General features: G+C 32.7%; 2 protein-coding genes across 2 annotated transcripts; one reads left to right on the top strand and one right to left on the bottom strand.

Annotated features, from left to right (window-relative positions):
• Nucleotides 1-4,599: 4,599 nt before the first annotated feature.
• LOC148203084 (uncharacterized) lies at nt 4,600-5,621 on the top strand. Its single transcript, XM_088108833.1, has 2 exons — nt 4,600-4,957; nt 5,367-5,621. Exons 1-2 carry the CDS (start codon nt 4,600-4,602, stop codon nt 5,534-5,536), a joined length of 528 nt encoding a protein of 175 aa, XP_087964959.1. The 3' UTR covers nt 5,537-5,621.
• Nucleotides 5,622-14,205: 8,584 nt separating this feature from the next.
• LOC148203085 (uncharacterized protein At4g00950-like) lies at nt 14,206-16,436 on the bottom strand. Its single transcript, XM_088108741.1, has 2 exons — nt 15,717-16,436; nt 14,206-14,514 (listed from the first exon to the last, which is right to left on the bottom strand). Exons 1-2 carry the CDS (start codon nt 16,260-16,262, stop codon nt 14,422-14,424), a joined length of 639 nt encoding a protein of 212 aa, XP_087964867.1. The 5' UTR covers nt 16,263-16,436; the 3' UTR covers nt 14,206-14,421.
• Nucleotides 16,437-17,350: the final 914 nt, after the last annotated feature.

Here is a 17,350-nt window from a genome sequence, read left to right on the forward strand (position 1 = left end):
AATTTAGAGTGTATACATGAGTAATAACTGAATGCTATGTTTTATTTTTTCTGACGTGACTCACCACATCATTTAATTTTCTTCCCAATACTCCTGAAGAATTTGTCACAATCATAATGTAATCAATTGGTACAAAAATCGTGACATTTTGTGGACTTAGTGGATGCTCCTACTTTGATATCTGGATGGCCTCCATCTCTACCTGACATTTTGTGGACTTAGTGCAAATTTCTCATGAACGAAGATGGTGACGAAGGTGGTACGATCTAGGTCTGAATTTTCAGCAGGTTTTGCATGAACAAAGATGGTGAGATGGTGGCATGTCCAAGGATGATGCTGTGGTCGTTGTGTTTTAAAGAGATGGTTGAAGAGACACTCTGATTTGCGGTGGTTGACAATGAAGGAGACCATGGTGGCTGCTTAGGTTTCAGAGTGTGTTGAAGAGATGACATGGTGAGTCATATCAAGAAAAAATGGAAGAGGTCATTCAAACATTACCAACTAGGAAATGCAGATACCCGCAGATAAAATCCATTACGGGTATTTAATACTTGTAGGTAAGAGGTACCCGCGGGTACCGATGCAAAATTATGTAAAAATCCTAGTTAATGTGAAATTTATAAAAAAATAACTAACTGACTGATACTATTGTGTTTTATGATAAATTGGTCATAAATGTGGTTGTAACGATAATTTACTTTATTAAGTGTTATTGAAATGCTAACTTTTATAGTTTGCTCATTCATAATATTTAGGTCAAATGATTTCATTTGTTGTTTAATTTTGTAGAAAAAATTTAAATGAGTTTCTTTATTTTTATTTGTCTCAATATAGTTTTTGTTTTGAAAATTTTAATGCAATTAAGTTATTTTCGATAGGACTGCATAAATAAAAATGTGTTCTATGTTAGTTTGAAATTTTTTTATTTTTCTAATAAAAAATATCAATTTGAATAAATTCTTTTAAAGATTATATACAAATTAAATTTTGTTTAAATTTGAAGAAGAACAAAATTGTTTAATTTTAAAAAAAATAGGACTAAATTAAGACAAAATAAAAATACAAGGACCAAATTGAGACAAAATAAAAATATAGGAACCAAATTGAGATAAATGTAATGACATATCAATGTCACATGGCACAATGTCACTTGACACATGTCAAAATTTTTATTTAAAAAAATAAAAAATACAAATAATTAAAAAAAATATTTAAAAATTCAAAAAAACTATGAGGTGACACGTGGTAGATCTTTAACGGTGTTAGTGCGAAACTAACGACAATGACTTAATTGCTTTAATTTTTCAAAAATAAGAACCCAATTGAAACCAGGAAAAAGTGAAAGACCTATTTGAGAAAAGTCACCTAGAGATTATCTTAATGTTTAAACCTATAATCTATATATAGTTATTTATTTAAAATCCTTACATCGATTCTTATTTTTTTTTGTATTATTTTAACATCATCCTTTTATACTTCAAATAAATATATATAAAATAATAAAAATAAAGTTAAAGTAAATATTTTATTTAGTTAATGAATTGGATAAAAAATAATTATTTTTTTTATTCTTATTTTAGTACTTGTTATACTTATTTGGATGATGTATAGATTATTGTTTAAGAAAAAATGACATATGTTAATAATTATGTGATGTTTAAAAGTATCCGAAAGTATGTTAACAGAGAAAAACTAATAGTTTGGTTTCAATGATTTTGGTATAACATGAAATGGAAGTAAAGACCATGATGAGGTCTAAGGAAGTATTTACCTTGTAAGTGAATATTTGGATAATTCATAATAACATTTTGGTCTAAGATATTTATTGACCGAATTTCAAATTATCTAATACCTTCTTAATATTGTTCATGTTAAGTAGTGAGTATATATCTCTTTTTATGGACCAATAAATGACTCAATGTTGCAAGTTCAACCCTTAAAGTAACCTTCACTTAAAACTTATAACTTCTCAAGCACGAAACTTAACCTTCAAACTTATCTCAAAAACTCCTCATATTCCAAACTTTTCCCTACTAAAAGCCCTAACCTATGGAACTATTACTTTTGATGAACAAGTGGTTGTCTCTTTCGAAGAGGTATACTCATATGCCAAGAGAGTTAATTTGATCAATTCCACTATGAGCAAACCCATCAAATTGTTCTTGGAGAATTGGATGGATTTGAAAGAACTATGTTCATATGACTTCAATGTTCATATCGATATTCATCATTGTTAAAGTACTTCGAGTGGGATACACATGTTCTCCCAAAGCTAGTTCTGCACCAATGTTGAATTACACAATAGTCTAACCTCCAAAGTGATTGGAAAGGAGGGGAAAGTGAATATAAAAACCATCGCACCAGCCATTGGTGGGGAAAGATACAACAACTTCTTCTACAAAGGGTGGGACGATCTCTGTGCCCACGAAGGGACTGCAGAACGACTCTTGTACCACATCAACTTCTTTAGAGATCTTTTATAGGAAAGGATATCATTTATCGACAAATACGCCCTACTACAAGGTGTTCAAGTTATAGCAAAAGGGACCACATCACTAAGCTTGTTAGATACGCCTTCTACCACTTGGTGACTGATGTGCCTTTCAACCTTCTACACCTCATCTACATCAACTTGATAAGGTCTATCGAGAACCTTCACAAAGATGTCTACTAATGCTACTATTAGTCTTTGATCCAGAGGATGGTTTCAAATCAAGGGAGTTTTGAGCACATGTTATTTGTTGATGTTCCTCTACAAGTAAGAAACAATATTGTGTTGTATAAAGTATACAAAGGTTAACACTTTGGCGTCACTAACCTCAAGTTGATGCACCTTTATGTTGATTTCAATAGGCTCTTATCCATTCCTCCTTTTGACGTTGTGAAGATTTTAAAGAAAAGAAAAGACAAACTTGCCCCTCCTCATATGAACGAAATGTTGAAAGAGATGCTAAGGTTGAAGAACTTTAGCTCAACACTGAAGGCCATCAACATAGAGATCATCATGCGTCAATGCTTGAAAAGTCATGAAGGAAAGATGCTCGAAGCAAAGGTGATAACGTCTACTGTTGATTTTGTTATGCCTAAGCTTGACGCAACGTCTAAATGCTCAAGCTCCTTGATGTTGAAGAACCAAGCCAAGAAGACCAAGGTGTCTTCTCCTATTGTACGCCTTGAAGAGTCCCAAGACTCTAATGATGGACTCGTTTTTAAGTGTCCTCGACAATCCATTAAAGCTGTTATTGTTGAACCTACTCCCAAGAAATTGAAAATAATCATTAGACACTATTTCTGAACAACGTCTAAGGTCGTATCGTCGAGCTCAACTCATGTTCAAGTTGTTATTCATATTAGCTGTAATGACAACCTAGCTTTGCAAGCTCAACCCTCACTTTCACCCTATTAAACAACTCCACCTAGACAATCCTTACTACCTCCACAATCGTCACGTACGAGAACACCTTCTCGTCAAACCACATCACCTCGCTAAAACACTCATTTTCAACCTTTACCTTGTGAGGAGTGATTAAACTTGTTGTAATCTTTTCAAAGATTAGTAAAACCTATAAAAGTGTTTAAGAGATAACTAGACATAACTCATATGGAAGTAAACTAGTATAAAAACAAGTCTTCTGTCTTGTTATCTTTTTAAAGATTTTCTAAACGCTTCTAAGAATCTTTAAATGTTCAACACTATCTGCTGACCATCTAATTCCTGCAAATAAGGTCTTAGACTAAATTGTGAAAAAAATTTAAACTCTATTTAACCTGTTTTCTAAATTTTACTTGTTATTTAAAACAAAATTACATTAATATTTTTAGAAAATACTAAATATATAAATATCCATTTACTCTTATGTGAAATTACTAACATGTTAATATATGTTTTTTTAATATACGATAAAAATTACAAATATATATATATATATATATATATATATATATATATATATATATATATGAGATTAATGTCATTTTAGGTCTCTATTTTCACTCAGAATCTCAAATACGTCTCTTTCTTTTTTTGCGTCTCAATTGGGTCCTTATTTCTGTGAAATTGGATCAAATAAAGGCTTTCCGTCAAATTAATCAAACATCGTTAAGTAGGGTGTTACGTGGCATACTACCGTGACTGAACTGTGTTTTTTTAATTTTGAATTAAAAAATGAAGGATAAATAGTGTAAAAACGTTTTAAATTAAAGACAAAGTTGGAAATGAAATAAAATTAAGTGTTGAAAGAGGGTGTTCTCTTTTCCCTCTGTTAACTATTCTTAGTGCATCTTTTCTCCTTCAAGGTCCAGTAGACATCTATTGGATTTAATTTATTTTCCGTTCATATCTGTGCATTTATCTTCATATATTTATATTCTATTTTTATATTTATATTCCGTTTATATATTGTTTCAAACAATTATATATATGTAAAATTGTACTCTCTTCTCATGGAATAAGAAATACAATTCCTATCCTTTCTTTTCTCATAACATGGTATCAGAAGAAAATTAATTTTTTATCACGTTCTTCCGCAACCAATTCTTTTCCTGATCTTCATTTTCTACCTTTCGTTCTTGGCTTTTCTGCCTTTTTCTTCTCCTTTTATGGCTACTCCCTCTGTTACTCTCGCATCGTTGCAAGATACAACACATGACTATTACATTCATCCTAATGAGAATCCTTCATTGGTGCTTGTTTCCCCGATTCTTGAAGGTCACAATTATCATGGATGGACTCGCTCGATGTCTATGGCACTACAAATGAAGAATAAATTTGGCTTTGTTGATGGTTCCATTCCTTGTCCAGCTGGTACAGATCCAATGGTTCAAGCATGGAAGCGTTGCAATAATCTAGTTTTATCTTGGATCAATCATTCTGTTTCTCATGAGATTGCTACAAGTATTATTTGGATTGACTCTGCTGCTACGGCATGGAAGGATCTCAAAGATCGTTTCTCCCAAGGTGATTCTGTTCGAATTTCACAATTGCATCAAGATCTTTATTCAATGCATCAGTCTGATCTAAGTGTTACTGCATATTACACTAAAATGAAGATTCTCTGGGATGAACTTTGCAATTTTCGCCCTATTCCTGAATGCCAATCTTCTGCTTCTTGTTGTGTTGTTTCTAAGACAATGAAGGAATATCGTGAAAATGATTGTGTTCTTTGTTTTCTTAGAGGCTTGAATGATAATTACTCTGTTGTTCGCTCTCAGATCCTTCTCATGGATCCCTTGCCTTCTTTACCCAAAATTTTTTCGATGATAATTCAACATGAGCGACAATTACAATCAGGAATTCTTTCTCAACCTCCAGTCATGGCGTCACAAGTTTCTCAATCTAAACCTTCTTTTTCTACCTTCAATGGCAGAGGTAAACCCTCTCCTGCCAATGATTATGGCCGGGGAAGATCTTCATATCAAGGTTCTTAGGCTCGTTATCAAGGTTCTCAGGCTAGTTCCTCAGGGGGAAGGTTTGGTGCACCTCGACAATGCACTCACTGTGGCAGGACAAACCACACCATTGATACTTGCTTTCTAATACATGGATTACCACCTGATCTCAAATCCAAAAGAGTCCACAATGTTACAACAGATTCTTCTACAGTAGTTCCTTCTTATAATAATTCTCCGGCACAGTCACATTCCGCAATTTCGGGACTTTCTCAAGAGCAAATTCATGGTTTATTGGCACTTCTTCCTCAATCTAATCCCACAATCCCACATTCTACTAATCTAGTGAGCTCTCATAATGCTTCCACTTCTTCCCAGGCTCAAGGTAATATCTATTCCAAATGGATTCTAGACACAGGTGCTACCGATCATATATCTAATTCTTTGTCTCATTTTATTTCTTATCATAGAATCTCACCAATTACAGTATCACTACCCAACAAGAACTCTTCATTTGCTCATTTTTCTGGCACTGTTTCACTTAGCCCACACCTTACTTTACATAATGTCTTGTTTATTCCTAATTTTTCTGTCAATCTTATTTCGGTCACAAAGTTAACTAAATCTCTATCTTGTAAACTTAACATTTCTGAATTTTCCTGTGAAATACAGGACAAGTCAACCCTGCAGATGATTGGCAAAGCTGAAGAAAGAGATGGCTTGTATGTCATGATAGTTCCTGCACCCACACCCCTTGGTTCACCAGCTGCTATTACTTCTGAGAATTCTATTGCTTGTTCTACAATAAGACATAACTCTATAGATATTTGGCACTATAGACTAGGGCATCCTTCTTTTTCTTGTTATACCAAATTACGCAACATGTATGCCACTTTACCCAATACAAAATACACGCATTGTGATGCTTGTCATTATTCTAAGCAAAGAAAATTACCTTTTCAATTAAGTACTACTGTTTCAAAAGCTCCTTTTGATTTAATTCATGTTGATATTTGGGGGCCCTATAGTACTTCTTCTGTTGATGGTTTCAAATATTTCTTAACTATAGTGGATGATATGTCTAGATACACATGGATTAAATTAATGACAAGTAAATCAGATACAAGATCACAACTTATTGGCTTTGTTTCTTATATAAAAACACAATTTGGCATTGATGTAAAAGCTGTTAGATCAGATAATGGTAATGAGTTTGCAATGACAGATTTTTATAGACAAAAAGGGATACAACATCAATTATCATGTGTTGAAACACCTCAACAAAATGGAGTCGTTGAGAGAAAACATCAACACATTCTCAATGTTGCTAGATCTTTAATGTTTCAATCCCATTTGCCCATAATTTTCTGGTCTTTTGCTGTTCGTTATGCTGTGCAACTCATTAATATTTTACCTTCCAAAGTTTTGACATATTTTTCTCCATCTCAGCTGTTACACAATGTTAAACCTGACATTACTTACTTACGAGTTTTTGGCTCACTTTGCTATGCTTCAACTCTTCAAACTCATAGAACAAAATTTCAACCTCGTGCAAGAAAATGTGTTTTACTGGGTTTTAAAACAGGAGTGAAAGGCTACCTTTTGTTAGATTTCAATTCTAGGGAAATTTTTCTATCAAGGAATGTAGTATTCTATGAAAATATATTTCCTTTTCTTACTAGTGACAAGCACTCACCTATTAATACACAAAATTCCTTGGATTTTGTCACCAAAATTATTTCACCTCCATCACCTCTTTTCTCAGAAGTTACTGATCAACCCTCTTTACCACTTACATCTCCTCCTTCTATTGTTTCCGACCCTGTTATTTTCTCTTCTCAGCCTGTTTCTGTTGAACCTGTCACTGCTACTCCACAAAGGAAATCAATTAGGCCAAAACATACACCATCTTATCTGCAGGACTATCATTGCAACATGTCATCTACTTCTTCCGCCACTCAGTCATCCACAGGTACCTTATATCCTATCTCTTCATATCTATCATATGATGCATTATCATCTCTTCATAAATCATATGTCCTTAATCTTTCCCAAGTTAGTGAACCTAAAACCTATAACCAAGCCATCAAACATGATTGTTGGAGAAATGCCATGGATCAAGAAATTGCAGCTTTAGAAAATACCAAAACTTGGGTTTTGACTGATCTACCTAATGGAAAGCAACCTATCGGATGTAAATGGGTATACAAAATAAAGAGGCATGCTGATGGGAGTATTGAACGATACAAGGCAAGACTTGTAGCCAAAGGCTACACACAACAACAAGGTTTAGATTACTTTGAGACTTTTTCACCTGTTGTCAAACTCACAACAGTAAGATTGGTTCTAGCTTTAGCAGCTTCCAAACATTGGTATTTACATCAACTAGATGTAACTAATGCCTTTTTACATGGGGATCTAGATGAAGAAGTATACATGTCTCTTCCTCTTGGTTATAAATCTGAAAAACCAGGACAAGTTTGCAAGTTGTTGAAGTCTTTATATGGACTCAAACAAGCCTCTAGACAATGGAATTACAAGTTGACAACTACTTTACTTTCTTTGGGCTACACACAATCAAAATCAGATTATTCACTTTTTGTCAAAAGTGATTCTGGTCATATTACCATCTTACTTGTTTATGTAGATGATATAGTTTTGGCAGGTGATGACATCCAGGAAATCCAAACTGTGAAGGCTCTATTGAATGCAAAGTTCAAGATTAAAGACTTAGGCCAACTCAAGTATTTTCTGGGCTTAGAAATTGCAAGATCTCAACAGGGCATTAATTTGTCACAAAGGAAGTATGCTCTAGAGTTACTAGAAGATGCAGGATTGTTGGGGTGTCAACCTGTTTCTACTCCTATACAGCCAGGCACAAAATTTTCCAAGACAGAAGGGAAACCCTATTCAGATGTGCAGGCCTATAGACGACTTCTTGGCAGGTTACTATATCTAACCAACACAAGACCAGATTTATGTTTCGCTGTTAGTACTCTCAGTCAATTTCTTTCCAATCCTTTGGAAGATCACTATGCAGCAGCAATAAGAATCCTGAGATATATCAAGAACAATCCAGGACAAGGATTATTCTTTCCCTCCAACACAGAACATGCTCTCAAGGCTTTTAGTGATTCTGATTGGGCTGCTTGCCCTGACACTAGAAGGTCTGTGACTGGTTTTAATGTGTTCTATGGTGCATCATTAATTAGCTGGAAATCCAAGAAGCAAGGTACTATATCTAGATCATCAACCGAAGCAGAATATAGAGCTTTAGCTTCCACAACATGTGAAATTCAATGGCTTCTGTATTTGCTCCATGATTTGAAACAACCTCTACCACAACCAGTTTCTCTGTTTTGTGACAATCAATCTGCTATACAAATTGCACAAAATCCAGCCATGCATGAAAGAACAAAGCATATTGAAATTGATTGTCATCTCATAAGAGATAAAGTTCAAGCTGGTGTAATTAAGCTCCTGTCCATTCCTACTTCAGCACAACTTGCAGACATTCATACTAAAGCTTTGCATCCAGCACAATTTCAATCTTTGTTGTCCAAGCTGAGCATTAAGGATATATATGCTGCAGCTTGAGGGGGATATTGGATTTAATTTATTTTCCGTTCATATCTGTGCATTTATCTTCATATATTTATATTCTATTTTTATATTTATATTCCGTTTATATATTGTTTCAAACAATTATATATATGTAAAATTGTACTCTCTTCTCATGGAATAAGAAATACAATTCCTATCCTTTCTTTTCTCATAACAACATCACCATACCCAAAATCCTAAAAAAAATGTTTCCCTTTTTGTCCATACAATGATTCCTCCAAAACCAACTTTCCCGAAATTCTCCATGATTCCAATTTCATCTTCCAATCTTCATCCCATTACCATTCTTCTTTTCAAGTAAACCTCTCAAACATCTACACAACAATCATCCATCATCATAACTTTATCTTCTTCCACCAAATTTACAAAAGAAACCACAAATTCTAGAACACAATACCTTCATCTTCAACTCCCATAAACAAAATTCATTTTCTTTCTTTAATTTTTTTCTCACGCACGCAACCTGAAACACCTCATCCCGCCAATAAGTTTCTACAATTGTCCACTATAACAACCACAATTAATCACTTCCAAACAACAATAATACAAATCAGAAACTAAACTTTAAAGAAGAAAATGAAAGGGATTCTCTCTCGGATTTACAACAAATTAAAGAAAGAGTTCCAGCAAAACTTGGAGAGACGAAGAAACGTTTCTCTGTTGCACTCTGATATGAAAGTTTGAAGGAGAAGCGGCACTGGTGGCACGTTCTTGCTCCAATGGTGGCTCGCGTGGGGAAAAAAAGAAGCTGGAATGACGGTGTGTGGTGGCACTTCCAACATTTAATTTTATTTCATTTTCCACTTTGCCCTTGTTTAAAAACGTGTTTTCATTCTTTACAATTCATTTTTTAATTTAAAAATTAGAAAAAATACAGTTCAGAAAACTTTAAACTATACTCAAATTTTATCTTATCTATATTATTATTTTTATTTTGGTGACTTTTCATTTTTATGAAAATTTATTATGGTTCTACAGTAACATGTATAAGTACATCCTCAAGAAACAATCTTTCCGCCTCTGGGTTGTTTTATGGTTCTTCTCTGAAACACGCGTTTGCGCTCTTATGCTCTTATTGTTTTCGTCGAAATGGCATAAACACGAGACGCAGCCGCCACTGATGGGGTTCCCAAAACGCCCGCAATAAAGGAAGTTAGACCCATTTCCTGCGTTAGCTGAACTTCCGAAAACCCTGACTCTGAATCTCTACCGAAATCAGCAAACTCCGGCCCCTCACATAAATGGATGAACCCCTACATCCCAGCGTCAACATCGACGACGTGATTAACAACACAAGGGTCATCGCCGTCGTTGGCAGCCCTCAGCTGGTCGCAGGAAAAGGGGAGCGAGGGTTCTCCGGCGGCGTGTGGAAAACGTCTTCTTGGAGAGCAAAGTCATGTGAGGCAATTGCGCGAGGGTTTCGAGTCATCTGAGGCAAAGTCCAGGAGTCAAAACAAAAATACAAAAACTGGCGGTTCAACCCATTTTTAAATCCCAAATAAATAAATAAATAAATATAACGCAATGTCTAAATTTCCGTTTGTAATGTTGGTGTTATTTAAAGTTTTAGAAACATTATTCTCGCAAGTTTTAGCATGAAAATAATTAAATTGGGGCAAAACAGTTTAGTTTTTAGAAAATGAGGGTTTCATTTTAAATAATTCTGAAAGTATAGTATTCAGACTTTTGTATTTTTTTTCATAAGTTTTAATTAATAAAGAACAGTTAGAGAATCGTTTTTTAATTACTAATGAAAGTCACGTGCAAGACACGCTATTTAACTTTTAAGCCTATGCTGTCAAGTGGAACTGTAATTTCAAGCTTTCAATCTTATATGTGATGGTTAGTGTGGACTTTGAATTAGGATTTACTCAGATTAATTACTGCAATGCTAAGTTTCTTACATTCAACACAATATGATGTTCAAAAAATAAGTAAATGATACCCTCACTTATGTATGCATTATTAATATTTTCTTTCTTTCTTTATTTAAAGTTTGTCAATAAAAAAATTAGAGAACTTTCTCCCGTCTCCTACATTTTATTTTACGCGTAGTTTTTAAAATGCTTTTTCCTTCATTTATTTATACTTTAAATTTCTTATACATGTATTAATTGTTTTAAATAATTTTTTTAATCATGAATATCGCTTCCTACATTATGCTTTTTAATCTATTATTTATCTAACTGTTATATTTGATTGTCTATAAAAAATAATAATTTAGTCAAGTAAAATATCGAAAAATGATATAATTTTAACTTTCATTTCTTAATTCATGGGTTGTGGTGTGGACCGACCTAACAAAGAACGATGTAGAAATAGAAATAATTTGAATTATTAGTTACGTTTAAGACCCTAATATACGCCATTACAAGCTAGCAGACCTATAATTTCAGCAATAAACTAGCATGTGTATGCACGGGACTTTCCATTTTTATTTTTTCTTGAGAATTAATATAATTGTCATTATATTTGTCTAAATTAATTTAAGGAATATATATTTAACTATTAAGTTTTATATAATAGAATTGGATATATGTGGATAACTCGTTTTAAAAATTATTTTGATGGTCTCCTATCTTTAAACATGTGAAAGAATGATTAGAAATTTTAAAAAAAAGATAAGGAGCTCTGAAAGGAAGAAGTTCAAACAGACTGTGTAAATTAAAATAATAAAATTTACTTATAAAAAAATATATTTATATTTTAAATTTTAATGTTAAAATAATCGAATTTCATCTAAAACACGCTATTAATTTTAGAATACAATTTTCTAAACTATTATAAATAGACATGGGTCAAAATTTTAAGTGAAGGTGAATTAAACTATGCAAAAACAAAAAGTCGTTTTCTATTTCTCTTCAATTTATTTATTTTTCTAAATTTTACAAAAATATTTTACATAGACTTTGAATTTTGATCTAAATTTTTTATGGAAGATTTTCATTATTATTTCATGCTTTCAACAAATTTTTATGTCATTTGAAGTTCTTTTAAATATACTCTCACTTTTATCTTAAGTTTAGATACATATGATGTAAAGATTAACAAACACCAAACAAAAATGAAAGTTTATCAAAAATCCAAAATGAACTAACCTTGAAGGTGGATTCGACGTCGAAATAAATCATTGTTGCCGATGAGGGGTAAAAGAGAAAGCACTCATACTCCAAAGAGTACATGTGCACAAAACCAATCAGTCAAAACAAAAGAAAATTATACCTAAAGTAATTAATCAATGTGCATATTTGTTTAAAATGAAAGAAAAATTATCTGTGTTGGTCGCTAAAAGCTTCTTCATATAAGGGTTTGAGCAGAGAAAACTCAAAAACACAAAAAAAGTCACGAATGAAGAAAAGAGCAACAACACAGAAAATGGAGAGAAAAACACAGAAAATACGAATAAGAAATGTGCAAGATGCTTTGTTATTTTGCAAATTTAACCCAGGAACACATATTATCTTAGTTATTTTATTAATCAAAACAATAAGGGTTTATAGCCTTAATTTTACTAAGAACTATTGCATAAAGCCTCGAAAAGAAATATTTTCAGTGACAATTTTAAAATTTGTTTCAAACTTTATGCCTCAGTTCACAATAAAATCAAAGCAAAAATAGTCTATGGTACTGGTTTTCAAAACAACTAAGGTCATAGAACTGGCTAGAGGACTTCCAATTGAAAAGTCAACCTGCAACATCAGGAACTTATGATAATGGTTCTGCATAGAACCAAAGCCATAGACCTTGTACAAAGCCCTTGTTAGTTTCACAAGATCCTATGATAGGAATTTTGTAAATAATTGATGCCATAAGCTTCAGTTTGAAAAGGCATGGTTATTTGGCATCTTTTAGGCTTCAATTTTTGTTTAACTGAGGCCAAAAACAACATATGACTTCAATTTTTTAAGAACCAAAACCTATATGTTCGTAGAAATTGCAAAATTATCACCACTCCTTTTTATGCTTTGATTTTGTTGAAACTAAAGTATAATAGACACGTTAGGAACTCTCTCTTTTTCACTAGTGTCACCTCCTAACAATGTTAATATACTCATTTATAAAAAGATTACATGATTTAATTTAAACAAAACTCACGACAGGTAGTATTTTTAAATGCATATAACACAAATTTAACCATATAAATTCATTTAACACTGAAACTTTATTACACCAAAAACAAATATTAAGATCAAAATAAATGAAAGCCTACCAAAATGGTAATTAAAAAAAAAATCAAAATGTTCAATTTTCAAAAACACAATAGTAACTAATTTTTTCATCTGCTTAAATAAAAATCGTTCTAATAAAATTTATAACCAACCCATACTATTAATTTATAAAGCTAATGATGCTTCATATTACTTTATAATGAATGAAACACTAGAGTAAAAGATAATTGAAAGCAAGTGCTTGGTTTCAACGTCAGTAGGTAATTAATAAAAAGTAATCAACAAAACATTAATAATTGGTCGCAAGCTACTTAAGAAGATCTCTATTTTATTTAAATAAACTCTTTATTAAATAATAGTTTATTCCTAACGCATATCTAAATTTTATATAGGTATCAACAAAGTATTCAGCCTATTAAAAGTGTATTTAGACTTTGGATGTATGTTTGACACGCCTTAACTTCAGTCTAACATTTACCTTTATACTTGTCATTGTGTTCAAAGTGTGACTTCAATTTTTGGACCAAACTTTCATTAAAGAAGCTATTGGAATAACTTTTTACATCAATACCCATGTTATTTGTTCGGTGCTATATCTTTCTTTAGTTTATGTTATATGAATCATTAAATCGTTTAAGGATTCATATATGCACTGTATTTGAATTTCATGTTATCGTAGTTATTCATTAGTACGTTGCATTATACTATATGGTACAAATTTATGCTATTTATAATGGTAATTTATTTTTCATTTAATAAAAACTATTCGAAGGAAACAAACTCAATGCTTAACTTTAGTACATAACATTATTATGATACGGTGGAAATATAGTGACCAAGGACAAGTCTTTCTCATAATTCACAATTTCAAAATCAAAAACCCAAATAAATTAGACGTAAAATTTACTTTAATATAACGTGATAATTACTTTCGCTTTGCGATGATGACTGCCATAGATATTATTTATACAATTTTACAGAGTTAATATTAATTTTCATTTCTAATCTCGAAGACAAATGGCTGTATAATAACATGATAATTCAGTAATTATTTGTGATATATAAATACAAGTTTAGCATCAAAATTATATTTACAAACTTTTTGACGATATGCTACGTACGGTGGGAGATAGGAGTGCGAGGGTAAAATATTTTGTTTATTTATACACTAAATGGCCTTGTTTTTGTGAGAAGGAATTTGTGAAATAACTAGATTTGACAGAAGTAAAAATCTAGAAGATCAAACAGTGTCGAATTTGGAAGCACATTTTTTCTGCGTTTGTTGCTTGCGTTTCCATGGGACCACTTGCTTAAAGCTTTCATAAATGCTTGCCTGCAGTTGTAAAATTATAATTATATGATGAGATATCAACCTAACCCACCCATTGCAACAGAGGACGATTAAATACACAGACGGTGCAGCTAAAAATAAAAATAAAATATCTAACCAACCAACATGGACGAACCAATTATGCAAGAATTTATGTTCATAAGTCTCAGGATAATGTCCAACATTTCAACCAAGAGAAAATACTGTTCCTTCAAAATCACCTTTCATCATTGACTTGTATGATTTGCAAGATCTACAAAAGTATTATGATGGGGATGTTCTCAAAATGTTTTTTGTTTTTTCCAAAAGCCAACAAGAATTTCTCAACCGCAACTACTAGGAATATCTGAAAGTAGAAATAAATATATTGATACAGGTTTTTATATAATATTTTGACCCAACATATATTATTATTTTTATTAAATTTAGAGTATCTCAATATAATAAAAAATAAATAATAAATCAATAGAAAAATAATATATGTATTGTATCAAATGTTCAGAAAAAGATCTGAATCAGAATATATTTTTCCATAAATTTATTATCTGTGTACTGTAACAATTACACTTATTTGAGGTGTTTTATAGTGGCGCAGGCAACGACACTGACGCTTTTTCTTCGGCCAGGTATAGTGAAAGTCCAGCCCAAATGTTGTTATCGTTTGACTGTTTTAATCTCTCGACTCAGAAAAAGTAACCAAATCTTTCCATTCTTGCGTAGTTGTAGGGTAAGGTACACTTATCTTAAGAAAATCAAAGACGGAAAGTACTCTCAAAAATCGAAATCACTAACTTTTTTCTTACAGTGAAAATAAAAGACAATAAGCTTTTATAATTTCGGTGGCCTTATTTTAAGCCACCTATATAATATGATTAAAGCAAACATCAATATTTATATAGTCTTAGTCAAACAGCACTTTTCTCCATCAAAAATCATAATGCATACCTAATACCTTAGCTGGCTCTGCTTTATGCATGCATGATTTGGATAACATGATCCTTTAGGCGACTAAAAAAATGTGATAAGTTGTTTAAACGTACACAACTATTCATATTTATATTTATATATATTAAAGAAATTTGACACAATAATCCATGATTGAAAATATATAAAACAACGTATACTGAATAAATGAAGAAAACTACAGTAAATAATTTCCGGCAAGGGTAAAACGAAGCGATTGTCGATTTCAGAATATGACTTACCCATAACTGTGACCTTTGCTTGGAGAGAGTCCAGAAGGTTCCTCTTCTGGGAACCCTTGTGATCTTCACGTTAGACATTGTAGAAGAAGAACAGTGAGGTGAAAAGTCAAAACTGCCCTCGCCGTCGTCGGTTGTAATCTTCTTGTAGCCGCCCCACCTCGAGGACCCAAAGTTGGAATTCCAGTAACCCCTGGGAGTCCTATAGGAGGTGGTGAAGGACACGGCTCGGCCCACGTAAGGCCCATCCAAGACGGTTGTAGGAGAAGGCCCGTCGACGTTGGTGTCCAACAAAAACAACAACCTGGGAGGCAGCTCCAGTGTTTTTTTAACACTGTTGTCGGGCTCCGAGTCGGTGTGGGAATACCTGGGCTTCCCCGGTGCTTCCTCCCACTTGAAAGGAACCGAAATCGTGTTCTGCGGCGGCGACAGCGGAGGAGGAGTGTCCGCCGCCATGTTTGGCCGTGAGATCAAGAGAGGAAGCTTTGTCGGCGTGTAGGTTGGTTCGTGAACAAGATCACACTTGTTCTCGGAGTCTGACTCCATCATTGGTTGCTGTTACTGATTCTCTCTCTCTTTCCAAGAGTGAGAGTGTGGAGGTAGCTAAGTAGCGTGGTGGTAGGGGCAGCTTGTGATGAGATAGTGAAATGGGTCTGTGTGGTTTTATAGAGATGGAAACTTGTCGTTGAGTTAATTGGTAGAGAGAGAGAGAAAAGGAGTTTATGTGCATTGTGGTTGTTATGGAGAAGTATAAGGAGTGTAATATGGTCCTTTGAAAAGTCATGGAGATGACATAAATTACGTGTGTTTGGTTTGCGACCTAGTTGTGGACTTTTTGGTAGTAAAGATGAGAAGTATAGAAAAAGGAAAAGAACAAGTCACACTCTATTCTACCCCAATTGTAGGGTAACCGCAGGTACCACTTGATGCAAATCTTCACTCTCTCCTTCATAATTCACCATACTCACATCACTACTACATCATTTTCACCATTTCCATATACAATTCACCTTAATAACTTTCACTTTAAAAAAATAATTAAAATTGTAATTAAATATTAAAAATAATATTTACTTTCAACACTCAAAATACTACATCTATGATTTTTTTTTATAAAGTCAAAATACTACATTTATTCACATGTTTTATCCTTTTGGATAGGTTAATCCATAAACGTGAGTGACAACTTCCTTGATACATAATTTATTATTGACTAAAATTTGTCAAAGGTTTAAAATTAAAATAGAAAAAGTAATTAAGAAGCAAAATCCATATAAATTATATTTTTAATAATATTCATGAATAATAAAAATGTAATAAAAAATAATAGTTGTGGGTGTATAATTAGTGTATCCATTTCTTTATTTAAATGTGTTTTGTCCTTGTGTTGAAATAGTAAACATGAAAGTGAATCATGAAGACTGTAAGATACATTATCATGAGGTTTGGTTAGGCACATCTTCCTAAAGATGAGTTAGCTAGATACGTATATTGAGGAGTTTTTCTTTTAATATCTGTTTCGTACGCCTCAATAATATTATATGATTTAGATCTTTCCGCAATTTATTACAAGTTGCGCTTAAAAGGAACAATAATTCTAATGAAAAATATACTACAATAAATTAATAAATTAAGTA

Source organism: Vigna umbellata, chromosome 3 (assembly GCF_029865625.1).
Source record: "Vigna umbellata cultivar VRB3 chromosome 3, Vumbellata_1.0, whole genome shotgun sequence".
Taxonomy (NCBI): domain Eukaryota; kingdom Viridiplantae; phylum Streptophyta; class Magnoliopsida; order Fabales; family Fabaceae; genus Vigna; species Vigna umbellata.